The sequence below is a fragment of the Fukomys damarensis genome, unplaced genomic scaffold, assembly GCF_012274545.1.
Source record: "Fukomys damarensis isolate Sample0158 unplaced genomic scaffold, DMR_v1.0_HiC HiC_scaffold_33, whole genome shotgun sequence".
NCBI lineage: Eukaryota > Metazoa > Chordata > Mammalia > Rodentia > Bathyergidae > Fukomys > Fukomys damarensis.
The window spans coordinates 54209739-54232288 of record NW_022900945.1 but is presented as its reverse complement, the minus strand read 5'-3'; the positions used below and the strand labels follow the sequence as shown (position 1 = coordinate 54232288).

General features: G+C 44.6%; 1 protein-coding gene across 5 annotated transcripts in view; it reads left to right on the top strand.

Moving 5' to 3' along the window:
• LOC104875975 (SLAM family member 9) overlaps window positions 1-22550 on the top strand; it is a 72921-nt gene that overhangs the window by 6148 nt on the left and 44223 nt on the right. Inside the window, exons 3-6 of one of the 5 annotated variants that reach the window (XM_033758116.1) lie at window positions 416-712; window positions 1888-2022; window positions 2235-2320; window positions 4430-4981. In XM_033758116.1, coding sequence (XP_033614007.1) covers window positions 416-712; window positions 1888-2022; window positions 2235-2320; window positions 4430-4516 — 605 coding nt within the window. In that variant the 3' untranslated portion in view covers window positions 4517-4981. Of the gene's footprint in view, window positions 1-415; window positions 713-1887; window positions 2023-2234; window positions 4982-22550 lie in introns of those variants that run through there. The other 4 variants (XM_033758117.1, XM_033758115.1, XM_019210590.1 and 1 more) reach the window with 4 other exon arrangements.

Below are 22550 nucleotides of genomic sequence, written 5' to 3'. Positions count from 1 at the left end.
CATGATGTGAGCAGGGCTGCGCTCCCTTCTGCGGGCTCCAGAGGAAAGCAGCCCACTCTCTCCGCTGTCCACTGCTCCATGGTGACCCGCGGTCCTCTGCTTGGTCCCCTTCTGTCCCAGACCCTTTCCCCTTCCAGAAGGGACCCCGTGTGTGGGAGATCATGGTCCCTGGAAGGGGATGGACTATCCTTTTCTCATGGAGAAATTGTCACACTTGCTTACCTAGGGAAATCAGCTGAGGCTCAGGTCAGTGGCTACCGTCACTTGCTCAGCATTTAGCTTGAGGCAAATGTGTTTTGTTTGTAAAGTGCTCCTCCCTCACGGGGCATTCTGGGCCTCAGTGAGATGGGGTTCAGGGGAGACACAGGTCACGTGTTCCACACATGTGAGGCTGTCCTTTGTGCTCACTTCCCAGAGCCAGTGTCCCCTCCGCAGATCGTGGCCGAGGCCCTGTCCGTCACAGCAGGCTGGTGCAATGTCACCCTGGAGTGCAGGCCCACAGGGCCCACAGAGGACCTGAATGTGACCTGGGAGAGCAAGGGCCTCCCCAGGGAGCTGGAGCAGACGTGGACACCAGGACCGGCCCCCAACCCCTGGACCCAGGCCGTGAGCCTGCCCCTGAGCCAGGCCAGTGGGAGCCTCACCTGTGTGGTCAGCAACCCCGTGGACCAGAACAGAGCCACCTCAGACCTGCGCGACATCTGTCCACCAGGTGAGCGCCCCCTGCTGGAGGGGAGGGCTTCCTGGAGCTCAGGGAGCCCTGCAGTCTGGGCCTCCTGACTTTCTTCCCTGCAGGCTTCAGTGGCTCCTCACCTGCACCCGGTCACCCCAGGCAGAGGTCTGGAGTCGCATCCCACTGCCGTCTGCCTGTAAATGTCCCTCACATCCCTGCCCTTCCCCGCTGGTGCAGGCAGCGGTGCCTCTCCCGGCTCATCGGTCCCTCACTGTAGGGACAGAGTGGGCTGTGGAAAAGGAGGTCAGAGTGGGGCGTGTGCCGGGCTCATCTCCGGTTCTGACCCCTGTTCCTTCCTGTAGGACGCAGGGCTCACAAGTTCTCCGCCCACGTTGTCCACGCACGGGCCCAGGCCACACAGAGCTGCTGCTGTAGCCTGTGACACTGCGCTGCCCCTGAGAGCCTGTGAGGTGTCCTCTTCTAGGCCGCCCAGGCCACTCAGCATTGGTCAGTGTGCACCGCAGTCCTCCGTCAGCTGCCATGCCTCTAGGGCGGGGGATGCAGGTCTGTTCTCTCTTTGGCGTCTCGGCCAGGTACAGCAGGTGTCACAGTTGCAGCAGACGTTCTAGTGAGTGCCTGGATGGCCTGGGAGCTGGGAGCCGTCCTCTCCTCTTTACCTTCCTCCAGGGGCGGTGCAGGCATCTGTCCCGTCAGTGTCAGTTACAATCCCTGTTCTCAGATAAAGTTCCCTTGAGCGTGACCCCTCTCCCTCTGGGCCAGCGCTCGCCTCCCTGTGATCCTGCTCCCTGCTCCCCTGCAGCTCCTCCCTGCCCGTCCCTGCCCCCTCCTACCTGTCAACCTCCCGCTCTCCCCTCAGGACTCAGTTTACCCTTACCGTCTCCAGCAAGCTTTCCCTGAAGGCCTGGCGCAGGGTTAAACTTCGGTCGCGGTGCGGTCCCTCTGTGTGGCCTCTGGTATTTTCTTTCTTCCCTCCCGGAGCCGAGTTTCTGCAGGGCGCCGACCCTGGCTTGCTCATTTCAGCGTCCGGTGTCATGCAGGAGCTGGGGAACTGGGCGAATGCTTACTCTGCGCGCTCCTTCCTTCCTGCCTCTGCATCCGGCCCTCTCTTCCCCGCCTTCCCTCTCAGCCTGGCGCCGGTGTCTCACTTCTCTCCGCCTTAACCGACTCTCCCTCTCCCGTTGACGGGGAAACAGGTGCGTCTGGACGGTCCACAGCTGGCCTCACGGGAGGCTTACTAGGGGGCTTCGTGGCTGTGCTTCTGCTCCTTGGAGCCGGACTGTGTCTGTGGAAGATCCAGGAGAAGAGGAAGAAGATGGTGGTGGGAAAAGGCAGGTTGCGCTTCCCTCCTTGGCTCTGAGACCTCCCCGCTCACCCTGTGGGCCCCGGCCTCCCTTTGTCCAGCACTTTGCTGACAGGAAGTGGGTCCTGCAGAGGTGAGAGCGGCTGTAACCATGATGGCCTTGGGTTTGTGGTGGGGGGAGCATTACTGGGTTCCCAGTACACAAAATCAATCTCCATTCTGCCAATGACTCTGGTGCAGGATTGCCTCAGGACCATGGGGTCTGCAACGATGATGTATTGTATGCAGATATTATAACACAGAATCCTCATGAAGAAAGGATTGAGGTGAGACCTGGGAGTGGTGGCCAGCCTGGCTACTCACAAGTCACCCACTGCCCAGCCCTATGCTTCCTAAACTCAGACATGGGTTATTTCTGTCCTGCCCCACTTTACCTTTTTGTAATAACAGTGTGAACTAAGCTCATTTATAATTGACTAGTGTAGAGCTTGGTTCCTGGGGAGGATTCAGAAACATTCCTGTGAATGGGCACTGATGGTGTGCAGGTCCCTCTGGGGCCACCGTACCCACCCCCAGCTTCTCCAGAGCCCCTGTCTTGTATTCCCAGAGTATTGGTGAACAACATCCAGAAGCACAGGGGGCGCTCAGTAGCGTCTACAGTAAGCTTGTTCTCCCAGGCCAGCCTACGAAGATGAATTAATTGGAGGAAACTGGTGAACCAAACACTCCTCGGACATTCTCACCTCTGAGCCTGACACCCACAGTCGCCTACTTCCGCCGGCTTTGGGTCAGCTCCAGGTGCCCTGGTCTGTGTCCCCTGACCCGGTGGTCGTCCCTCCCTGAGCACAGTTGGTCCTGTGACTTCTGCCCACAGCTCCCACTGTCCTTGCACACTCAGGTTCCTGGCACCTGACAGCCTGGGTGCTTCCTCAGTCCTGATGAGGTCCCTGATCACCTGCTCCTGCAGCGCTCCCAGGAGAGCTCTGCCCGACCCTGCAGGGGAAATCTCACCTCCACTGCTTGGTCACAAGCCTGTCTTTGGGAACAGGGGCCAGGCATGGGACCTACGAAGGGGTGTTGACTGTGCCCCAGAGGACAGAGCTCGGATGGGGTCTGGATTGCATGTGGATGGGGCGCCCAGGTTGGTGGGAGCCCCAGCTTCCTCTCACAGGCTCTTATAGGCTGTGTGTGTTCGGGGAGTCTCGATGGCCCCGCCCCCTTCTCTCCTTTCCTGTCCCCCCATGTCTTGGTCCCGTTTTCATCTGTAAAAGATCTATCTCTCCCTTTCCTATTATCTATCTTTGATTTTGTTCTTTGTGTATATTTTGGGTTTCTAATATAAGAAATGTTATGGTATATTTAAACTTGTGGTTTTTGTTTATTTAATCGAGAAGCAAAAATCCCAGTTTTGCAAATAGTGGAATTTGGTCCAGAGGTTTAATGCCTTCAGCGTTCTCCAGAGTGTGATTGGTTTGGCACCGCTCTAAGCCCAGTGGTCTGAATAAGACAGAAGGGGCAGAAAGACGGTGTTACAGGCCCTCTTGCTGCCTTTGCTACCTGGTGCCTGCCGTGTTGTGTCTCGTCTGGGATGTCTGTTTGCCATTCCTGTCTTGGTGCCAGCTGACTGTGGCCTGAACCTCTGTGAACTGTGAGCCACGTAAACCTCTTCCCTTTAACTTTGGGTGACGGGTGTGCTGTCTCAGCGACAAGTGAAAAGTATCTAACAGAGATATTTGGTGCCAGAGAAGTGGAGTTGTTGCTGTGGCATCACCTGGCCATGTGGCTCAAGAGCCTTTGGAGCTGGCTCGTGGGAAGGGGGAGATGAGGAAAGATTTGGAGACGTCAGCTGAAAAGCAGGGCTGGAAGGCGTCAGGCTGCTCTCTATGGGAGATCTGCTCAGAGCTCAGAAGGGCAGAAGGTCGGTAACGACCCAGCTCAGGAGGTTCCTACGGGGAAGAAGACTGTGTTGACTGCTGGACTCCCGAGGATGTGTGCTATGCCTTGGCAGAAAGCTTGTCTGTGGTTTGTTTATGTGCAAAGACATTTCCTGAGACTGAGATTTAGGGGTGGTGGACTAATCTTGCAGAGGAAATTTCAAGGCAGTTAAATACTGAGGCAGCAGTATGGCTCTTGTTGGGGGCTTTTAGCCAGATCAAGAACAAAGAGAATCAAGAGCAAAGAGCCCAGCAGAATGATTTAAAATGTTTTGAGTTTTGCCAAAAAGGAAGCTTCAGTGAAGCTATGGGCTTCAAAATAGAGCAGAGGAGATCTTGCTTGCTGGGAAGGACCAGGAGAATAGAAAAATGGCCTGAGTGGATCACTGGAAGTCTCAGAGTTGTAAAGGTGAAAGACTTTGCTTCGAGAAGAAAGCCCCAGAGCACCATGTTCCAGAATAGCAGGGGCTTAGGGAAGCTGTTCCTCTGTTTGATTCATAGGCACTGGCCCCGTACAGCCAAGAGAGAAGGAAGCCTGGCTCCAGGTCAAGCTGGCAGCCGACCTTGGTATCATCCACAAGGTTTTAGGCGCATGCAGAATGGAAGAGTTGCGGGCTTGCGAAGGTTTCCAACCAGATTCAAAAGAAGGCCTGGGAGGCCAGGCAGGGTCCCCCTGAGAGGGCAGAGTGTGAGGGTGTGAGTGTGAAGCTAAAGGTACAGTGGAGACCTCGGAAGTCTGAAGATGTCAGGAGTGTGGAACATCTGAGGAAAACTGCAAGGAGGGAGCAGAGCAGGCCCCGGAGAGAAGCCATCAGAGCTACAACACCCACAGTGCTGCAGGGGCAGAGCCAGCCGTGGCCTTTGGAGCTCACAGCTTGCCACAGGCTGCGTCAGATGCTGCACATGGAACAACAGCACTGAATGTTTGCCCTGCTGGATTTTGGGCTTGCCTTGGTCACATTCTTCTGTATCCCCATTTGTAACTTTGGGAATGGAAATGTTTATTTTGTGCCATTTTATGTTGGAAGTGTTTAACTTTCTTGTCATTTGTACAGGGACTTGCAGCTAAGAGTTTGCCTTAAATCTCAGAGGAGACTTTGGACTTGGACTTTTCAGCAATGCTGAAACCTCCTAGGACTTTGGCAACTCTTAGAGGCAGACTAAGTGCCTTTTGCATAAAGGGATACACACTTGTCTTTTGAGGGGGCAGGGGCGGAATGCCATGGCTTGTGTTTAGATGTCCCCCTCATGCCTTTTCAGAGGTAGCTGAATCTGGGACATGTGATGCTGGGATGAAGGTGTGTGATTCCTAAACCACTGCTTGTGAGTGATGGGTTCAGCACTGCCCTAATCCTGGTAGTCTGAATAAGACAAAAGGGGCAGAGAGACGCTGTTTCAGAGCGTCCTTGTGCCTGCCGTGTTGTGTCTCTCTATGCACCAACCCTGTCTTGGAGCCAGGTGACTGTGGACTGAACCTATGAATCTTGAGCCAAATAAATGTTTTCCCCTTTAACTTTGGTGTCAAGTATTTTGTCTCAGCAATGACAGAAAAGTAACTAATACATCTGGGTTCTTAAAAAGTGGAAGATGAAAAGGCAGAAAAGTGCATAAGAGAGACAGGATGTGAAAGGGACTTCACTCACCACTGTCAGCCATGAAGTTGGAATAAGGCAAGCACAGGTCATGGAAATGCCGTGTTCGTACATAGAAGACCCTCAGGTTACAGCCTGCAGGGAAATAAGAACCCGTGTTTCTAATGGCAAACAACAGAATGAACAGAAAATGCATTGTCCCTTAGAGTCTATTGGAAGGGATGTAACTATTTTATTCCTCTAGAATGACAAGATAGTAAGTCTGTCGTGTTAAGGCACTGAGTGTACTGTGGTCTGGTATGGCAGGAATAGAAAGTAACGCAAATACCACATCATCTCGTGAGTCCGAGTACTTTGGCTCCTCCGAGGTTACCAGCCTCAGTATCCCCCATGGATCCACACTATAAGAATCCGGCTCCTCGTCTGGCATCTCTACTGGACTGATGGTGTCTGCAGCCTGGCACACCTCAATTTAAACTCTCTAGACACGCTTCGCATACAGCGTTCCTGTCCCAGTAAAGGTCACCTCTGTCCTTCCGTTTGTTTCAGTGACAAAACTGCAAATCCTACTACGTCTTCGGTCAGTACACGAGGCACGTGGCTGATGCAGTGTGACCGGCATCCCTCATCTGGACCTTGGCAGTGGCCTTGCAGGCTCCTTGCTTCTCTGTTTAATTTCTTAAACTCCATCCACAGTGACCCTTTCACAAGGTGACTTGTGACTTGCATCATGTCACTCCCTTCAGTGGACAATTCTGGCAAAACATCAATCATTAAGACTGATTCACATGTGTGCGTCAATGTCCAAGGTGGACACAGAAAATATTGTAAAGTTTATGTTTTTTTCTCTTTCAAGATCTTAAAGACCAAATCCTATTGTCAGTAGATTTCTTCAAAATCCTAAAGAAAAGAACATGTTGGTGAACACAAATATATTTAAAAACTTGGCAGAAAATAGAAAGAGTTCATTTATGATTTGGAAAACTGAACAAAACAACCTTGAACATATAAAAAATTTAAAAATTCTGATCCCCAAATTTAAAGGCTCAAGCCATAAATGGGCATCTGAGGTAAACACACACTTCTCTGATGAAGAAGTAGAAACAGCAAATAAATACATGAAAAATATTCAACATCACTGGTCATTTGAGAGAGGCAAATTAAAACAATGCTGAGATTCCATCTCCAGGAACAATGGCTGCTCTCAAGAAATCAACCAATAACAGATGCTGGTGGGTTTGTGGGGGAAAATGAACCTTCTCCACTCTTGGTGGGAGTGCAGACTGGTGCATCCACTGTGGAAATCAGTATGGAGATACCTCAAAGAACTAGGATTAGAGGCCCCATTTGATCCAGCTATCCTGCTTCTTGGTAACTTCCCAAAAGAATTAAAAGCATTGTACCATAGCAATATATGCGCAAACATATTTATACCAGCATAATTTGTAATAGCTAAATCTTGAAAATAACCCAAACACCAATCAACCAATGAATGGATAAAAAAGATGTAGTTTTCTTTATATAATGGGTTACTACTCAGCCATAAAGAAGGACAAACCTGAAACTTTTCTATGTATATGGATGATCCTAGAGGCCATACTCTTAAGTGAAATAAATCGGACACATGTGTGTAAATATTGCATTGTTGCTCTGGTGTGAGAAACTGAAAGTATAAATAAGGACAAAATATATAACAGATATATTGTGAGAGAAGAAATTGTTCAAAATTATACTAAATGTGACATGCTTTATTAATAATTCAGGTGTCTTATACAAAAAAATGGGATAGTATTTTTGGACATGAGTTGAGCGATAGATTACCAACTGAAAATATACTCTTTTAAGATCATGATTCACAGTGTATTTACCACTATTATTTTCTAGTTATTTTTGTTATGAAAATTATTTTTCCACAGACTATTTATATTTTCTTTATTAATAGCTACTTGTATTACATTAAATTTTTTTAAAAAGGAAATGAATTCTCCTTTATTTGTTTGGGTTTTTTTTGAGACAGGATCTCACTATGTAGTTGAGACTGACCTGGAACTCACTATATAGCCCAGGCTGGTCTCGAACTCACAGCGATCTTCCTGCCTCAGCCTCCTGAGTGCTGGGATTACAGGGATGAGCCACCGTGCCCGGCTATGAATTCTCCTTTAATCATGCAGGCTGCCTGGGCACCTCTCCCTTCCCTTTTTCTGGTGAAGTCCATCCCCACGTTTGCAGTCCGCACGAGGACGGAAGGACTTTCATCAGCTTTGTCGCGTCCCTGTCCCTGGTGGGTCACACACAGGGCTGGGTGGAGGGGCCTCTGGGTGACCAGGTTGCAGGGCTGCCTGATGGCCCTGGGGAAAGCACGACCTTAGGGCTGGGAACCACTTCACCAAGTGACCGTGACTCCGACTACTTAGAGAAAGATGGGGACAGGCGGGAAAAGCTAAGGGCCTCAGTGGGGTTTCTGGCAAACTGTGATTAGAAAGACTTGAAACCTTTGCTGGAGAGAGCAGTTCAGAGAAGCAGAACTGAGAAGCAGCCTGGCCCCACTTGGTGCCAGGGCCCCCGCTCTCTCGTCCTCTCTCTCCACCTTCAGTGAAGTACGCAGGAGGCTGAGTGGGGAGGAGGCTGTATTATAGAAAGGTCACTTAGTGTGCAAAATGCATACGCAGACGTATAGATACGAATACCTATGTTCATCCTCTTACCACTCTCTTACCAAATGTACATGCAGTCTTAGTGACTGCTGACTTGGCCTTGTATGTAAGGCCCGTCCTCAGTTTTAGAGATGGCACCTTGGCAGGATAAGGAAGGGCTAATGAGCTTCCCCAGTAGGCAGTGGAGCGGGTCAGTGGCCAAGTCCGGGGTCAGAGCCAGAAGTAGCGGATGGAGTTGTAACAAATTCGGGGGGGGGGGTCTTTTCTTGGTCTGTAGTAACAGGGGCCAAGAACAAAGACGCCCCAGCCCTGGCTCCAGGCTCCCTGCCTCACTCCAGCAAGGTGGCTGTGTACCTTCTCGTTTCTCACCTCTTTCCAATAAAGTGATTCTGTTTCTCCTTTCAAAATTAAAAGAAGTTGCTACCGAAACCCACATATGCAAGAGGGGACACAGGCGGTTTCTCAGCTCTCTCCCTCACCTCGGCCTGCTCAGCACAGCTAGGTTAGCGCCCGGTGGACCTCGGCGTATCTGTCAGGTCTTTCACAAGCCGTGAAGCACACAGAGGACCTAATGAGACTTCCGGGAATGGAACTTCCGGGAGCAGCACTTGGGAAACATTTTCTAACTCCTGGCTTGACGCCCTTGAGCTTCTTGGCCACAGTGAAGACGTAAAAGTTAAGGTTGGAGAGAAAGGCAAGAGGATGTCTTTGGAGTGAGTTGGGCTGCGCGTCTTCTGCTCACCCCATGGGCTCCTGCCACAGACCCCCAGAAGGGGGAAGCCCTCAGAGAGTCGTTTAGAGAGGTTTCATCGCACCTGAGCATGGAGAGGAGAGATGCCGAGCCCACCCCTGTGACACTCAAACGGGAGGTGCTGCTGAACCAGGCTGGAACAGAGCGGGGCTGCCAGTGCGAAGGAAGTGGCTTCAGCGCTGATGGGTTAATGGTATGGTTTTTGTTAAGTGGCAGCAGCGCCTTAAAAGAGTTTTGCTCACTGATCCCGAGAGGGGAACAGAGAGAGTCTGTTGGAAATGAATCAGTCAACAGTGTTGTCCTGAGAAGAGGTGGGTGTGAGGTCCCAGCATGGACAGGTAGGGTGACCCGAGAAATGCCCTGGGGGAAAGAGTCAGCCAGACCCTGCCAAGCCCAGAACTAGCTGCTCGATGACCACAGCAGGACTAGTCAAGAACAGACTTTGCTGTCTCCTCCGCCTTCATCCTCCACTGCTCTGCTCGCTCCTTGTCCTTGGGGAGCTGGGGAGGGAGTTCCCTTTGTGTTGCTTTTCTCTGTAATCTTTATGCATCTTTGGAGGGGATTTTGTGTTGGCCTTTGTGTTTCTCTTTCCATACCTTCTTCTGCGGTGTCTGGTTCACCCAGGAAGGCTGTGAGTTGCCACTGCTAGCATCTATGATCCCTGCTACAGCCTTCAGTACCAAGAATCAGTGCTCTGACCCTCCTAGTTCTGCCCTAGACATCTGACCCCGCTTTCTTCTGAACACTTTATGTGTCCTGTAGGAGCCTATGCAAACGTTTGAATTTCTCAACCTCGTGTGCAGGCTGTGGGAAAGTTGTACTGCTCTAGATGCAGCTTTTCCGCCTAAATGCCCCGTGCTTTGGTTCCTACTGAACAGGAATTTCTGAGACAAAGCAGCAGACCCTATGAGATCAGTGCTAAGTGGATGCAAACCTCCACTTCAAGTTCCCATCCACCTCTCTGGAGTTACCATCACCTCTGCCCCAGCCGGTGGCCATGGCAACTCCCTTTCAAGCTTTAATCAGAGTCTCATCTTTAATGCATTTCATTAAAAGTTACTTTACCTCAGGAAGTTAAATAAGTATTTGCATGACTCTAAATATCCATTCATGACAAAAGTCTGGAAGAAAACAGGAATAGAAAGACCTTGTCTCAATCTGATAACAGCCATCAATGACAAACCTACTGCAGCATCATGTTCAGTGGGGAGCGGTGCAACAGTACCGGGGAGGCAGAAACAACCCCGGGCACACTCAGCTATCCGACCTTTGACAAAGCAGCCACAAAGATGCACCGAGGAAAGACAGCAAGTAGTGCTGGGAAAACTGGCTGTCCACATGCAGAAGTTTGAATCCTGACCTGTATATATCTCACCATGGACTAAACTAAAATAAAAATGGATCAAAGACCTAAATATTAAAGCAGCAAAACTCAACTGGGTGGAAGATAAAATACGTAGAACTCTTGAAGTTTTAGATGTAAGCAAGGACTTTCTGATCAGAACCGTAATTGCACAAGAAACAGCATCAAGAATCAACAAATGGGATTATATCAAATCAGAAAGCTTCTGTACAGAAAAGGAAACAAACAACAAAGAGACACAGCATGGGAAAAAATTGCCAGCTACACCTCGACAGAGGACTAACATCTAGAATATATAAAGAACAAAAAAATTAGATACCTCATAAATAAAAGACCCAATCAGAAAATGGGCAACTGAAATGAGTAGACACTTAGAGAACAAAATAAATAACACACAATAAGAAATAAGGAGAAAGTCTGTTACAAACAGGGACCAAGAGATGGAGCAATAGGGAGAGAGCAAAGGGAAGGGGACATAAGAGGAGGGCACTGAGTGATGTACCTGTACCAAATGCCACAATAAATGTAATTATTATGTATAGCAAACATGTACTCATAAAAATAGAAATTAAGAAATATATTTGCGTGTGTTTGGGTACCCCTCCCCCATTTTATAGGAAATCTGCTGGGGATACAGGTGTGCACCACTGCGCCCGGCTTCTCCTCGAATGTTTTAACTGGCTTCTTTCCTTTTCAGTGAGTGACTTGTTGAAAAGACTTCTTGGAGTCTACACTCTTTGGTTTAGGAATGCACGAATTTTTTTTTTTTTCCATCAGTGAGATAGGGTTCTTGCCTATTTCGGAAGAAATGCACACTGCAATTCTTACTCTTAAGAAGACTGCGGTCTCTGCCCCGAAGCAATTTCTGCTTCTGCCCCAAGTGAGGCAAGTTTGCTTACAGCAAGGATAGTTGGAAAAGAAAAGACACTTTGGAAACTTTCAGAGAGCAAATTACTTGAATGAACTCTCAAAGCTTCTCTCAGACAGTTGTGCTTGATAAAAATATAACAAAAATGGCTTATCTAGCTTTAGTTAAAGAAATTCCAGGCAGAGAAGCGAGAAGGAGCTCATGACAAGGGAGGGACGGACTTGAAGCTCTGGAGGCCTCAGTGGTTTCAGAGCCAGAAGCCTGCCCGAGGCCCATGGTTTATGCCCCACATGGGGAAGCCATCTAGGCTGTGAAGAGTCAGTGTTTGTCACCAGGTGGGGGCCTGTGGTGGATACTGGAAAAAAATGTTCCACCCTCTGGCCTGGGAATCAGGTTTGGGCTGCTGCCTGCCCTGAACCATGGGTGGAATCTGAGAAATTGGAATCTAATTCTGCACTGTGCATGAATGTGCACATTAAATTCCACCATGCGCTGGAACTCTGAGACCAGAAACTACCTTAAAAGTCGGTGAAGGGCCAGGGAGTTAAAAAAAAAAAAAAAAAATCAGTGAAGCCTCACTTGGGGCAGAAGCAGAAATTACTTTAGAGGCAGAGACCGCAGTCTTCTTAAGAGTAAGAATTGCAGTGTGCATTTCTTCCGAAATAGGCAAGAACCCTATCTCACTGATGGAAAAAAAAAAAAACTTCGTGCATTCCTAAACCAAAGAGTGTAGACTCAGAGAAGAGTTCTTTTAACAAGTCACAAGCTGAAAAGGAAAGAAGCCAGTTAAAAAAATGTAAGGGGATTTCCTATAAAAGCCTATGGTTTCCCCTACAGGAGAACAGTAAGGCAACGCACGGAGAGACTTCCTCGGTCTGCAGAGCATGTATGGATTCCTGTAAAGAATCATTACTGCTAAATATACAGTAACAGCAAATAATTGTTGACACGTTAGGAACTGCACATAGCTCTGAGAGAGAGTTAGCAAAAGCCGTTAATGCTAAGCCACAGTTTGGACACGACGGTCTACAGATAATCTGCAATGGAACTTCAGAGAACTGTTTAAACTCCACAAGAGATAGAGGGAAGAGGCAAGGCTTTAATACAAAATAAAATACTTTGAAGAAAGAATACGATGAAAGGAATGAGAAGGAGAAAATTTGAGTAAAGAAATAGTTCAAAGATATTCCCCAATCTAAAAGGTACCAACTGGCAATACATGTGCTGTTCTCTGCCATTTTACAAAATACCACAGAATACTTTTGGCGCATGGTTCCAGAGGTTTCACTTCAAGTCACTCGACTTCTCTTACTGGGTCTGTGGTGAGACAGAATGTCATGGTGATGGAGGACGGAAGGGTCTCCTAGAGACCAGGAAGTGGGGAGGGTTGGGGAGAGAGAGAGAGGCTGAAACAGAGACAGACAGACAGAGACAAACAGAGACAGGCACAGAAAAAAACACAAAACACAAAGTACGCCCTTCAAGGGCCTGCCCCTAGTTAGTACTTCTTCCAATAAGCCCCACCTCCTAAAGTGTCATGAAGCGGTGAAGTCAGTCACCAGTGGACCAATCACTGATGACGCCCAAGCCCTCATGGTCCAATCACCTCCCAAAGGCCTCACCTGCTGCGTGGAAGACCGGGCCTTCCACCTAAGACATTTCGGGTGACATTTCAGATCCATGCCATACAACACCCACACATAGCCAGAAATACGTGAGACTTAGCTGCTGTCTCACTCTCTAGAGAAGCGACTGTGAGTCCAGCGAGTCACAGCCCTGGAGCCTGGGCCTGACTGGAGGGGGCCCCCACTGACTGAGTGTCACACTGAGGGACACAGTAGGTCACAAACCCTGGGAACCACAGGGGCAGAAGGGGTCTTGCATGAGCAGATGAAGCAGGAGGCCCATTAGCCCCAGGCACCTTGCTCTGGACAGCGGCTTGGAACGGGAGCAGCTGTCAATCTAGAGAAATGCAGTGGAGCGTCAGCATGCGCTCAGACAGCAATATAATTCTTCAATAAAACGTGCATTTTCCACACAGCAATGACGACACCACAATATAACATCACCAAAGAGTTGTGAGACAATATTTGTCAGATTTGAATTATACAGCCTACAAAATTGTCATCTAAGAGTACTTTTAGAGGGGCTGGGACTTTAGCTCAGTGGCACCACGCTTGCCTTGCAAGCTTAAGGTCCTGGGTTCAATTCCCAGAACCCTCCAAAAAAGTACTTTTACAAGTGGGGATTTAGCTCAGTGGTTCCACCACCTACCTTGCAAGCACGAGGTTCTGAGTTTGATCCCTGGTACCAAAAAAAAAAAAAAAAGTACTTTTAATTTTTAATAGTACACATTTGTAATACATAGTGATTATATTTAATTGTGGGACATTTGTACATGTATATAACTCAATTCATTCCTTTTCCCCCTTCACCCTCTTCCTCCTTTTTTGCCAGCATCAGATTCATTTCTTTATTTTATAAATCTTTAGGAAGTTTGTTATCATAATACAGATTAACAACAAAGCTAACAGGTCAAAACATAAAACACACAAGAAAATTATAGTAATCAAGGTACACTTTTAGATACGTTGTCCATGCTGGATTTCTATAATCTCCTTTTTTCTCACCTTTTTCTGTAGTCTGTCATTTATTTTGTAATTTATTCATTTATTGAGTTTCTCATATGAGAGAAACTATGCAATATTTAAGCTTGTGTGTCTGATTTACTTCACTTAATATTATGGTCTCAACATGCATCTGTTTTCTACAAATGACTCAAATCTACCCTTCTTTATGGCAGAGTAGTACTCAATGGTGCATAAATGCCACATTTTTTATCCATTCCTCTGTTGATGGACATATTGGCTGCTTCCAAAGTTTAGCTATTATGAATTGTGCTGCCATAAACATGGCTGTGCATACATCACTGTGGTGTGATGTCTTTACCTCTTTTGGGAAGACACATAGAAAGGGAATAGCTGGGTGAAATGGAATTTCTACTTTTAGTTTTTTTTTGTTTTTTGGTACCGGGGATAGAACTCGGGTCCTTGCACTTGTGAGGCAGGCGGCGGCACCACTGAGCTAAATCCCCGGCCCTCTACTTTTAGTTTTTTCGGGAATGTCCATACTGACTTCCACAGTGGTTGTACCAGTTTACATCCCCACCAGCAACACAGAAGGCTTCCTTTTCCCCTGCCACCTTTCCAGCATTTGTCAATGGATGGTTACTTGATGATGGCCCTTCTTTATGGGCTGGGATGAAATCTCAGCATTGTTTAAACTTGCATTTCTCTAATGACTAGCAATGTTGAGCATTTTTAATGTATTTATTGGCTGTTTGTATTTCTTCTGGGAACTGTCTATGCATTTCATTTGCCCATATTTTGACTGGGTCTTTAAATTTGGGGGCCTAATTCTTTTGAGTTCTTTATATACTTACCAGTTCTTTATAGGAGGAGTAGTTTCTTCCCCCATCTTGTAAACCGCCTCCTCACTCTGTCAGTGATTTCCCTCTGTCAGTGATTTTAAATTTGGTGTGATCCCATTTGTTGGTCTTGGTATTAATTCTCATACACAAGGAGTTCTGTTCAGAAAGTCTTTGCCTACACCTATGTTTTACTTATTTTGTCTTCCGGCAGATTAAATGCTTTCCTTTCTAGTATTCAGATCTCTGATCCATTTTGATTTTAGTTTAGGGCATAGTGAGAGATATGGGCCTATGCTCAATGTTTGGCATGTGGAAAGCCAGTTTTGCCAGGGAAAGAAGCTATCTTTCCTCCAGCGAAAGTATTTGGCCCCTTTATGAAAGATAAGGTAGCTGAGGGTGCCTGGAGTTGTTTCTGCATCTTCCGGTCTGTTCTTCTTCAATCACTGCAGCTTTCTAATATAACTGGAACTCCAGAATTGTGATGGTCTTTGTCTTGCCCTTGTTGCCCAGAATTGCTTTTGTTTTTCTAGGTCTTTTCAGGTTCTATATGAGTTTGATGAATTTTTTCTAGTTTTATAAGGAATACTATTTTGATTGGGATTACATTGAATCTGTATTAAAGTTTTGAAAGTATTGCCATTTTGACTATATTGGTTCTGCCTACCCAGGATCAGGGGGAACCTTTTCATTTTCTGATACCCTCTTTGATCTTCTTTTTCAGAGTATAGTAGTTTCATTGTAGAGGACTTTAAATTCCTTGGTAAGGTTAATTCCTAAGCATTTCATTTTTCTTGATGCAACTGTGAAAGCATCATTTCCCTAATTTCTCTCTTGGTGAGTTTGTTGTTGGTGTATAGGAACACTATTGATTTCTGAGTACCCTTTTCCTATCCTTATCCCTTTTATTTCTTTCTCTTGTTTAACTGCTCTGGCCAATATTTAGAGAACTAAATTGAATGAGAGTGTTGACGGTGGACATCCTTGTCTTGTTGCTGATTTTAGGGGGAAAGCTTTCAGCTTCTCTCCATGTAAGCATGATCCTGGACATTGGTTTATCATAGATAGTTTTTATCAGATTGAGATAAAGATCTTCTATTCCTAATCTCTTCAGGATTTTTTTTTATCATGAATGGATGTTGGATTTTATCAAATGCTTTTGCTGCTTCTATTGAGATGATCACTGATTCTTGTCCTTGCTTCTGTTTATGTGTGTTACATTTATTGCTTTGCATATGCTGAACCATCCCTCCCTCCCTGGAATGGGTCCTTCTTGGTCATGAAGTACAATCTTTTTGATGATTTGCTGTATTCTGTTTGCCAGTATCTTGTTGAGGATTTTTTTGCATCTGTGTTCTTTAAAGAGATTGGCCCATAGTTCTCTTTTTTTGGTTGAGTCCTTCTCTGGCTTTGAAATCAGGTTGATGCTTATTCCCAAGAACGACTTGGGGAATACTGCTTCCCTTTCAGTTTCATTAAAGAGTTTGAAGAATAGTGACATCAGCTCTTCTTTTCATAAAATTTGGCAGTGAACCTGATGGGATCTGTGCTTTTCTTAGTTGGTAGTTTTGTTTTGTTTTTTAATCACTTCTTCAATTTCACTGACTGATATTGGGTTATGCAGGATTTTTATATCTTCTTGGTTCAACTTTGGTAGCTCATATGTCTCTAGGAATTTATCCATTTCTTCTAAATTTTCCATTCTGTTAGAGTATAAGTTCTCAAAGTAGCTACCAATAATCTTCTGGATTTCAGCAGAATCTGTCTTGATTTCACCTTTATCGTTTCTTATTGAATGGATTTGTATCCCCCCCATTTTAGTAAGATTGGATAAAAATTTGTCTATTTTATTTAATATTTCAAAAAACCCAATTCTATCTATTGATTCTGGGCATTTTTTAAAGTCTAATTTCATTTCTTTATGCTCTGATATTTAGGATTTCCTTCCTTGTACAAGATTGGGGTTCGGATTGTTCTTGTTTCTCTAGGACTTTGGAGGGCATCATTAAGCTCTTTATTTGATCTCGCTTTGCTTTTCTGATGTGAAAATTCACTGCTATAAACTTCCCTCTTCACACTTCTTTCATTGGTCTCATCGATTCCAGCATGTTATACTGGCATTATTGATTGTAGAAACTGTCTAATTTCTTTTATAATTTCATCCATGACCCACTGACTATTCAAGATGGTATTATTTAATTTCCATGTGCTTGCGTAGTTTTGGTAGTGTCTTTTGCCATTGATTTCTAGTTTCATCGCACTATGATCCAAAAATGTGCACGGGATAATTCTGACTCATTTGGGTTTACTTTGGCATGCTTCATGGGCTAGTATGTGGTCTGCTTTGGAAACGATCCCATATGCTTTTGGGAAGAACGTATACTCGGTTGCTGTTGGGTAGAGCACTCTGTAGGTGGCTATTAAATCTATTTGTTCAAAGGGTTTTCTTTGATATTTCTTTGTTGATTTTTTTGTCTAGTTTATATGTCCGCTTGTGACAGTGTGGTACTGAGGTCCCCTATTAAAATTGTATTGATGGTTATCTGATTTTTCATGTTCAGTAGTGTTTGTTTTATGAAGCTGGGTTGGCTGATATCAAGTGCATATAATGTATATAATTGTTATCTCTTCCAGTCGAATTGTTCTGTGAACTAGTAAGTAGGGTCCTTCTTTGTCTCTCCTTATCAGTCTTGGCTTGAAATCCACTTTGTCTGAAATTAGGATAGTAACTCCAGTTTTTTTCTGGGTCCCCACTGAATGCAATATTATTTTCTAGCCTTTGATTTTTAATCTCTGAGTTTAAAAAGGAACTAAACGTACTTCTCTACCAATAATCTTTTGGATTTCAGCAGAATTTATTGTGATCACCTTTTATTGTTAGGTTTTATTTCTTGATCTTTTCTGCTCATCTGTGTCTTTTGATTAGGGAATTGAGACCATTCACATAGAGAGTTAGTGCTGAGATGTATTGACTTATTCCTGTCATCTCATTATATTCCTGTTGCTGATTTCCTTATGGGGACGGGGATAAGTCTGACACTTGCCTACAGTTTGGGAAGATGACACATCAACACTTAAATGCAGCCCATCACAAGGGTCTGTCAGGAAGAACTTCCTCATATTGGGGTAAGCACCAAGTAGCACGCTCTGGGGTTACTGCTGCTGTCAGCTCCTGTCATCAGCTCTTCTTTGAATGGGGTAAGCCTGATGCTCAGGGTCACTGGCTCTCGATCTGTGCTGCCTCTACCACCTACTTGCTTCGTCTTCAAAAGCATTCTTATCTTTCAGCAAAATTGCAAGCTGTAGTGCCAGTTGCTCCTTTTCTCCGTGAGCCTTCTCTGTGGCTGCTCTTTCAGCGTGAACGTTAGAGCAGTGTGCATCCATCTGATTTCCAGGTCCTCCTCATGCTTGGAGATGGTCTGCTTCATTTCATTCATCTGGAGCTGCTTAGAGGTCAGCACCTTCTCTGCCAGCCCCACTTGCACATTTACTTCCCATAGCACTGCCTCATCCACCTTTTGTGACTCTTTCCTTGCTGGTTTCTCAGTTGTTCTCAGTGCGTTATTACGTTCTTGAAGTGGCTGGATGCACGTTGCCTGCAGAAGAGCTAACTTGGACTTTGCTTCTTCTGTTTTAGCTTGCTCCCTTTCAATTCCTGATTGCATACTCTCTGCTTGGACCTCTAACTTCTTGTTATTTTAAGGAAGCGCTAGCTTTTCACCAATCTCCGATGGGGCTGCAGAGCTTTTCCTTTCAAGGGCCTGACACTTTTCTTGAAGTCCCTGCCTTAGCTCAGCTCCTGTGAGTTTTGTATGCGCCTCTTGAAGCTCCTTAAAGAGAGCTGTCATCGGAAGGTTCACGATTAACACTTCACTTCTTTGTCCTCTTCCTTCTCTCTTTCTGTGTTCTCCTCTGTCTGAGTCCCAATCTCAGAATGACCATTTGCTTTCATTTCAAACTCTGAAATTCTTTCTTTGGCTTTTAAAAGAGAAGTTATGAGTCTCTCCACCTTCTGGTTTCTTCCCTCAGGAAGAGTGGGAGCCAGGTCACAGTTAGTTTCTTAAATTCCAAATACTTTCTGGTACCTTCTATAGAACTTCTCCTGTCACGGACTCCACTTTTGTGAACCTAGGACACCTGGTTCTTGGGTTCTTCTGTTTTCCCCGGCTTCTCCTTCGGCCATGCCAATGTCAACAGAAGTCTTTGGAAAAGCCATGAGTTGAGCTTGCGCTGCGGCTCAGAGACAATGCCCAGCACGTCTGCCTTTTCATCCTGAAGGCATAGGCATAATTGCCTTTTAGTTTTGAAATTCTGTTCTCACATTGGTCACTTCTGCTACCTGTACTTTTAATATGATTTTTAATCTCCTGCATTTCTGATGGAAACCTCATCTCAGCCTCTAAATATTTGGTCATTCATGTTTTGCGTCACTTTCTTTAGCTTGTCTTGCGTTTTAGTTGTGGATTCGGAGAGCACCTGCATCTTTTTGGTTATTACTCCTATTGTGGTATCTGTTTAGTTATATCTTCTCTAATCTTGCTGATTTCCTCTTTGAGCTATTTTCCCACATCCTCTGTTATCCGTTCAACTAATTTAGGTGTTGCCTTTTACTGTTCTGCCCCTCAGTGTCCCTTGGATTGACTTTGGGGAAGTTGGAGATTTGGGGAAGCATCTTATTGCCTTGTCTTCCCATGTTTCTATTGTTTTGTTTGTCTGTTTTGTTTTGTGATGAGGCTTGTGGATGCTTATAGTCCAAAGAATCTGTTGCTAGTATACAGAGCTCTAGTTTCTTTCAGTGATATAACCTGGGCATGGGTAATTGCAATCCTTTGCCACAGCCCCAACATCCAATTACCTTAGTTCATTTGGGAGGGGAGGATGCAGTGCAGTTAGCCCAGCACCCACCTTCTCTCAGAATGTCCTGTAGTATTAATAATGTCACAAAGGTAATATGAGTTTTGGCATATAAAGAAATAGTGACAGTTATGGGATCTTGTTAATATCGAGTGAGTAAGCTACAGCAGTATCATTCAAGATGAATTAGATATTAACATACCATAAGAACCAATTATATACCACCCTTAGTCCTAGAGAAGAAATCCACAATTATGGTGTAGACATTAAGACAGCTCAGGTATTGACTGGCATCCAATATGTACTAAATGTGACAGCTAGAGCACCACTAAGGTAGGAAAGAATTCAACAGTAATCTTACAAACAAAATACAAATTTTTAAAAAGCTGTATTGTGTGCATGCACCAACTCCCCATGATAGATGTAAATACCATGTACTGTGACTTGTACTCATAAATTTAAAAAAATCATGCCTCGTGTCCCCAGGGATGCAAGGATGACTCAACATATGTAAACCAATACATGTAAGACACCACATAAGAATATAAATCACATGATCATTTCAGTAGATGCAGAAAAAAACCTTTGATAAAATCCAACATCCATTCATTATGAAAATGTCCTTGATGGAAATTGGTATAGAAGGAACTTACCTTAAAATGATAAAAGCCATTTATGACAAAAGCACTGCCAACATGATACTAAATGTGGAAATGTTGAAAGCATTTCCACTCAACTCAGGAACAAGACAAGTGTGTCCAGTCTCACCACTCCTGTCTAATACAGTACTCAATACGTTAGTCAGAGCAATCAGACAAGAGAAGAAATAAAAGGGATTTAAATAGGAAAGAAAGAAGCCAACCTATCCTTTTTGCAGATTGCATTATCCTTTATATACAGGATCCAAAAAAATCCTACCAGAAGATGCTTAGAACTAAAAAAAAAGATTTAGCAGAGTGACAGGATACAAAATATGCCCATAAAAATCCTATTCAACAAGAATGAACTCACTGAGAAAAAAAATCAAGAAAACAATACCATTCACAGTAGTTTAAAAAATTAAATATTTAGGAATTAACCTAACCAAAGATATTAAAGGGACAGCAGCAGCAGGAACAGACAGAAGGGCAAAAGGAAAAAGGAGCAGGAAGAAGAACTCTGGATAACTCAGGCTTCCAATATTTAAAGGGTCAGGGGTCAGACACTCCTAACTCCAGGTGCCTCCCCTGGTGGTCAGACACCTCTGACTCCTGACTCCTGTGCTCCCCCTTTTATCTCTCACTGGGGTAGATGATCTGTTGCCTTGGGCATCGTGACCTCCTCAGCTTAAACATGGATAATTACTAGGATGATGCCGGGTTTATAGTTGGATATAGGGCATGGAGTGATTACCTCAACTTCCCTGTTTCTAACTGCACTAGGAAGATCTTCCTGGATTAGTTATTTCCTAGTTATTTTTGTTTTTTCTTGAACTTACTGTGAATAGTATTATTTTCATAATTTCTGAGGTCATTATTAGTGTACATAAATGCTAATGATTTTTGTATGTTGATCTTGAGGTTAGTTATTAGTTCTTAGAATTTCTGGAGTTCCTTGAGTCTTTTATACAGAGTATGATGCAGCTACAAATAATGATAATTTGAGTTCTTCCTTTACTACCTCTATCCCTTTTCCTTCTTTTTTTTTTTTTTTTTTGCCTGATTGCTCTGGCTAATGTTTCAAGTACTATATATATTGCATAGAAGTGGAGATAGTGGGCATCCTTGCCTTGCTCCTGATTTTAGGGGGAATGCTTTTAATTTTCACCCATTTAATATGATGCTGGCTGTTGGTTTGTCATATGTAGCTTTTATTAAATTTAGGTATGGCCTTTCTTTGCCTGTTTCCTTCAGGGTTTTTATCATGAATTGGAGTTGAATTTTGTCAAAAGCCTTTTCTGCATTTATTGTTATGATCATGTGGTTTTGACCTTGCTTCTGTTTATGCTATATTATATATATGGTATATATATTATATATTATGCTATATATTATATAATACCTATTTGGTATGATCTTTCTGATGATGTGCTGTATTCCATGGCTTATATCTTGTTGAAGATTTTTGCATGTATGTTCATCAAGAAGATTGGCCTGGGCCAGGGATTTAGCTCAGCGGTTTGGTGGCCTGCCTTGCAAGCGCAAGGACCCGAGTTCAATCCCCAGTACCAAAAAAAAAAGAAGCTTGGCCTATAGTTGTCTCTTTTAGCTGGGTTTTTATCTAGTTTGGGAATTGGGGTGATACTGGCTTCCATAAATGAATTTGGCTGGGAGCATGCCATTCCTTTCAATTTCTTTGAAGAGCTTGAGGAGTACTGATGATACAACATCCTTACAAGTTTTAAAGAATTCAGAAGTGAACCCATCAGACCCTGGGCTTTTATTAGTTAGTAGATTCTTTATTACTGTCAGTTTCTTTGCTTGTTATTGGGTTGCTAAGCATATTTATGTGCTCTTATGTTAGCTTTGGTAATCTGAAGGAGTCTAGGACTCTGCCCATTTCTTCAAATTTTTCTCGCTTGTTGAAACATAAGTCTTTTAAGTAGTTACTGTTTTCTAGATTTTGACAATGTCTGTGGTGATTTCACCTTTCTCATGTCTAATTGCGATGATGTGAATCTTCTCTTTTTCTCTTTGTAAGACTGGCTAGGGGCTTATCTACTTTATTTGTTCTTTCAAAGAAGCAGCTCTTCAATTTGTTGATTTTTTCGTACATTTTTTAGTCTCAATTTCATTGATTTCTGCTCTCATCTTCATAATTTCCCTCTTTAATTTTCGTTTGGGCCTGGATTGTTGTTGTTTCTCAAGTATCTGAAGGTGTCCCATAAGGTCATTTATTTGAGCTTGCTCTGTTTTCTTCATGTGAGCATCGATTGTGATGAACTTCCTCTTAGAACCGCTTTCATAGAGCACGGGAGGTTTCAGTGAGTCACACAGTTGTTATGGTTAACTTGCAGGCATTTTAAAATTTCTTTTTGATATTTTCTGTGGCCTTTTGGTTGTTTAGAATTGTGCTGTTCATTTTCCAAGAGATTTTGCCTTTTCTGTGATTTCTTCTGTTGTTGATTTCTATTT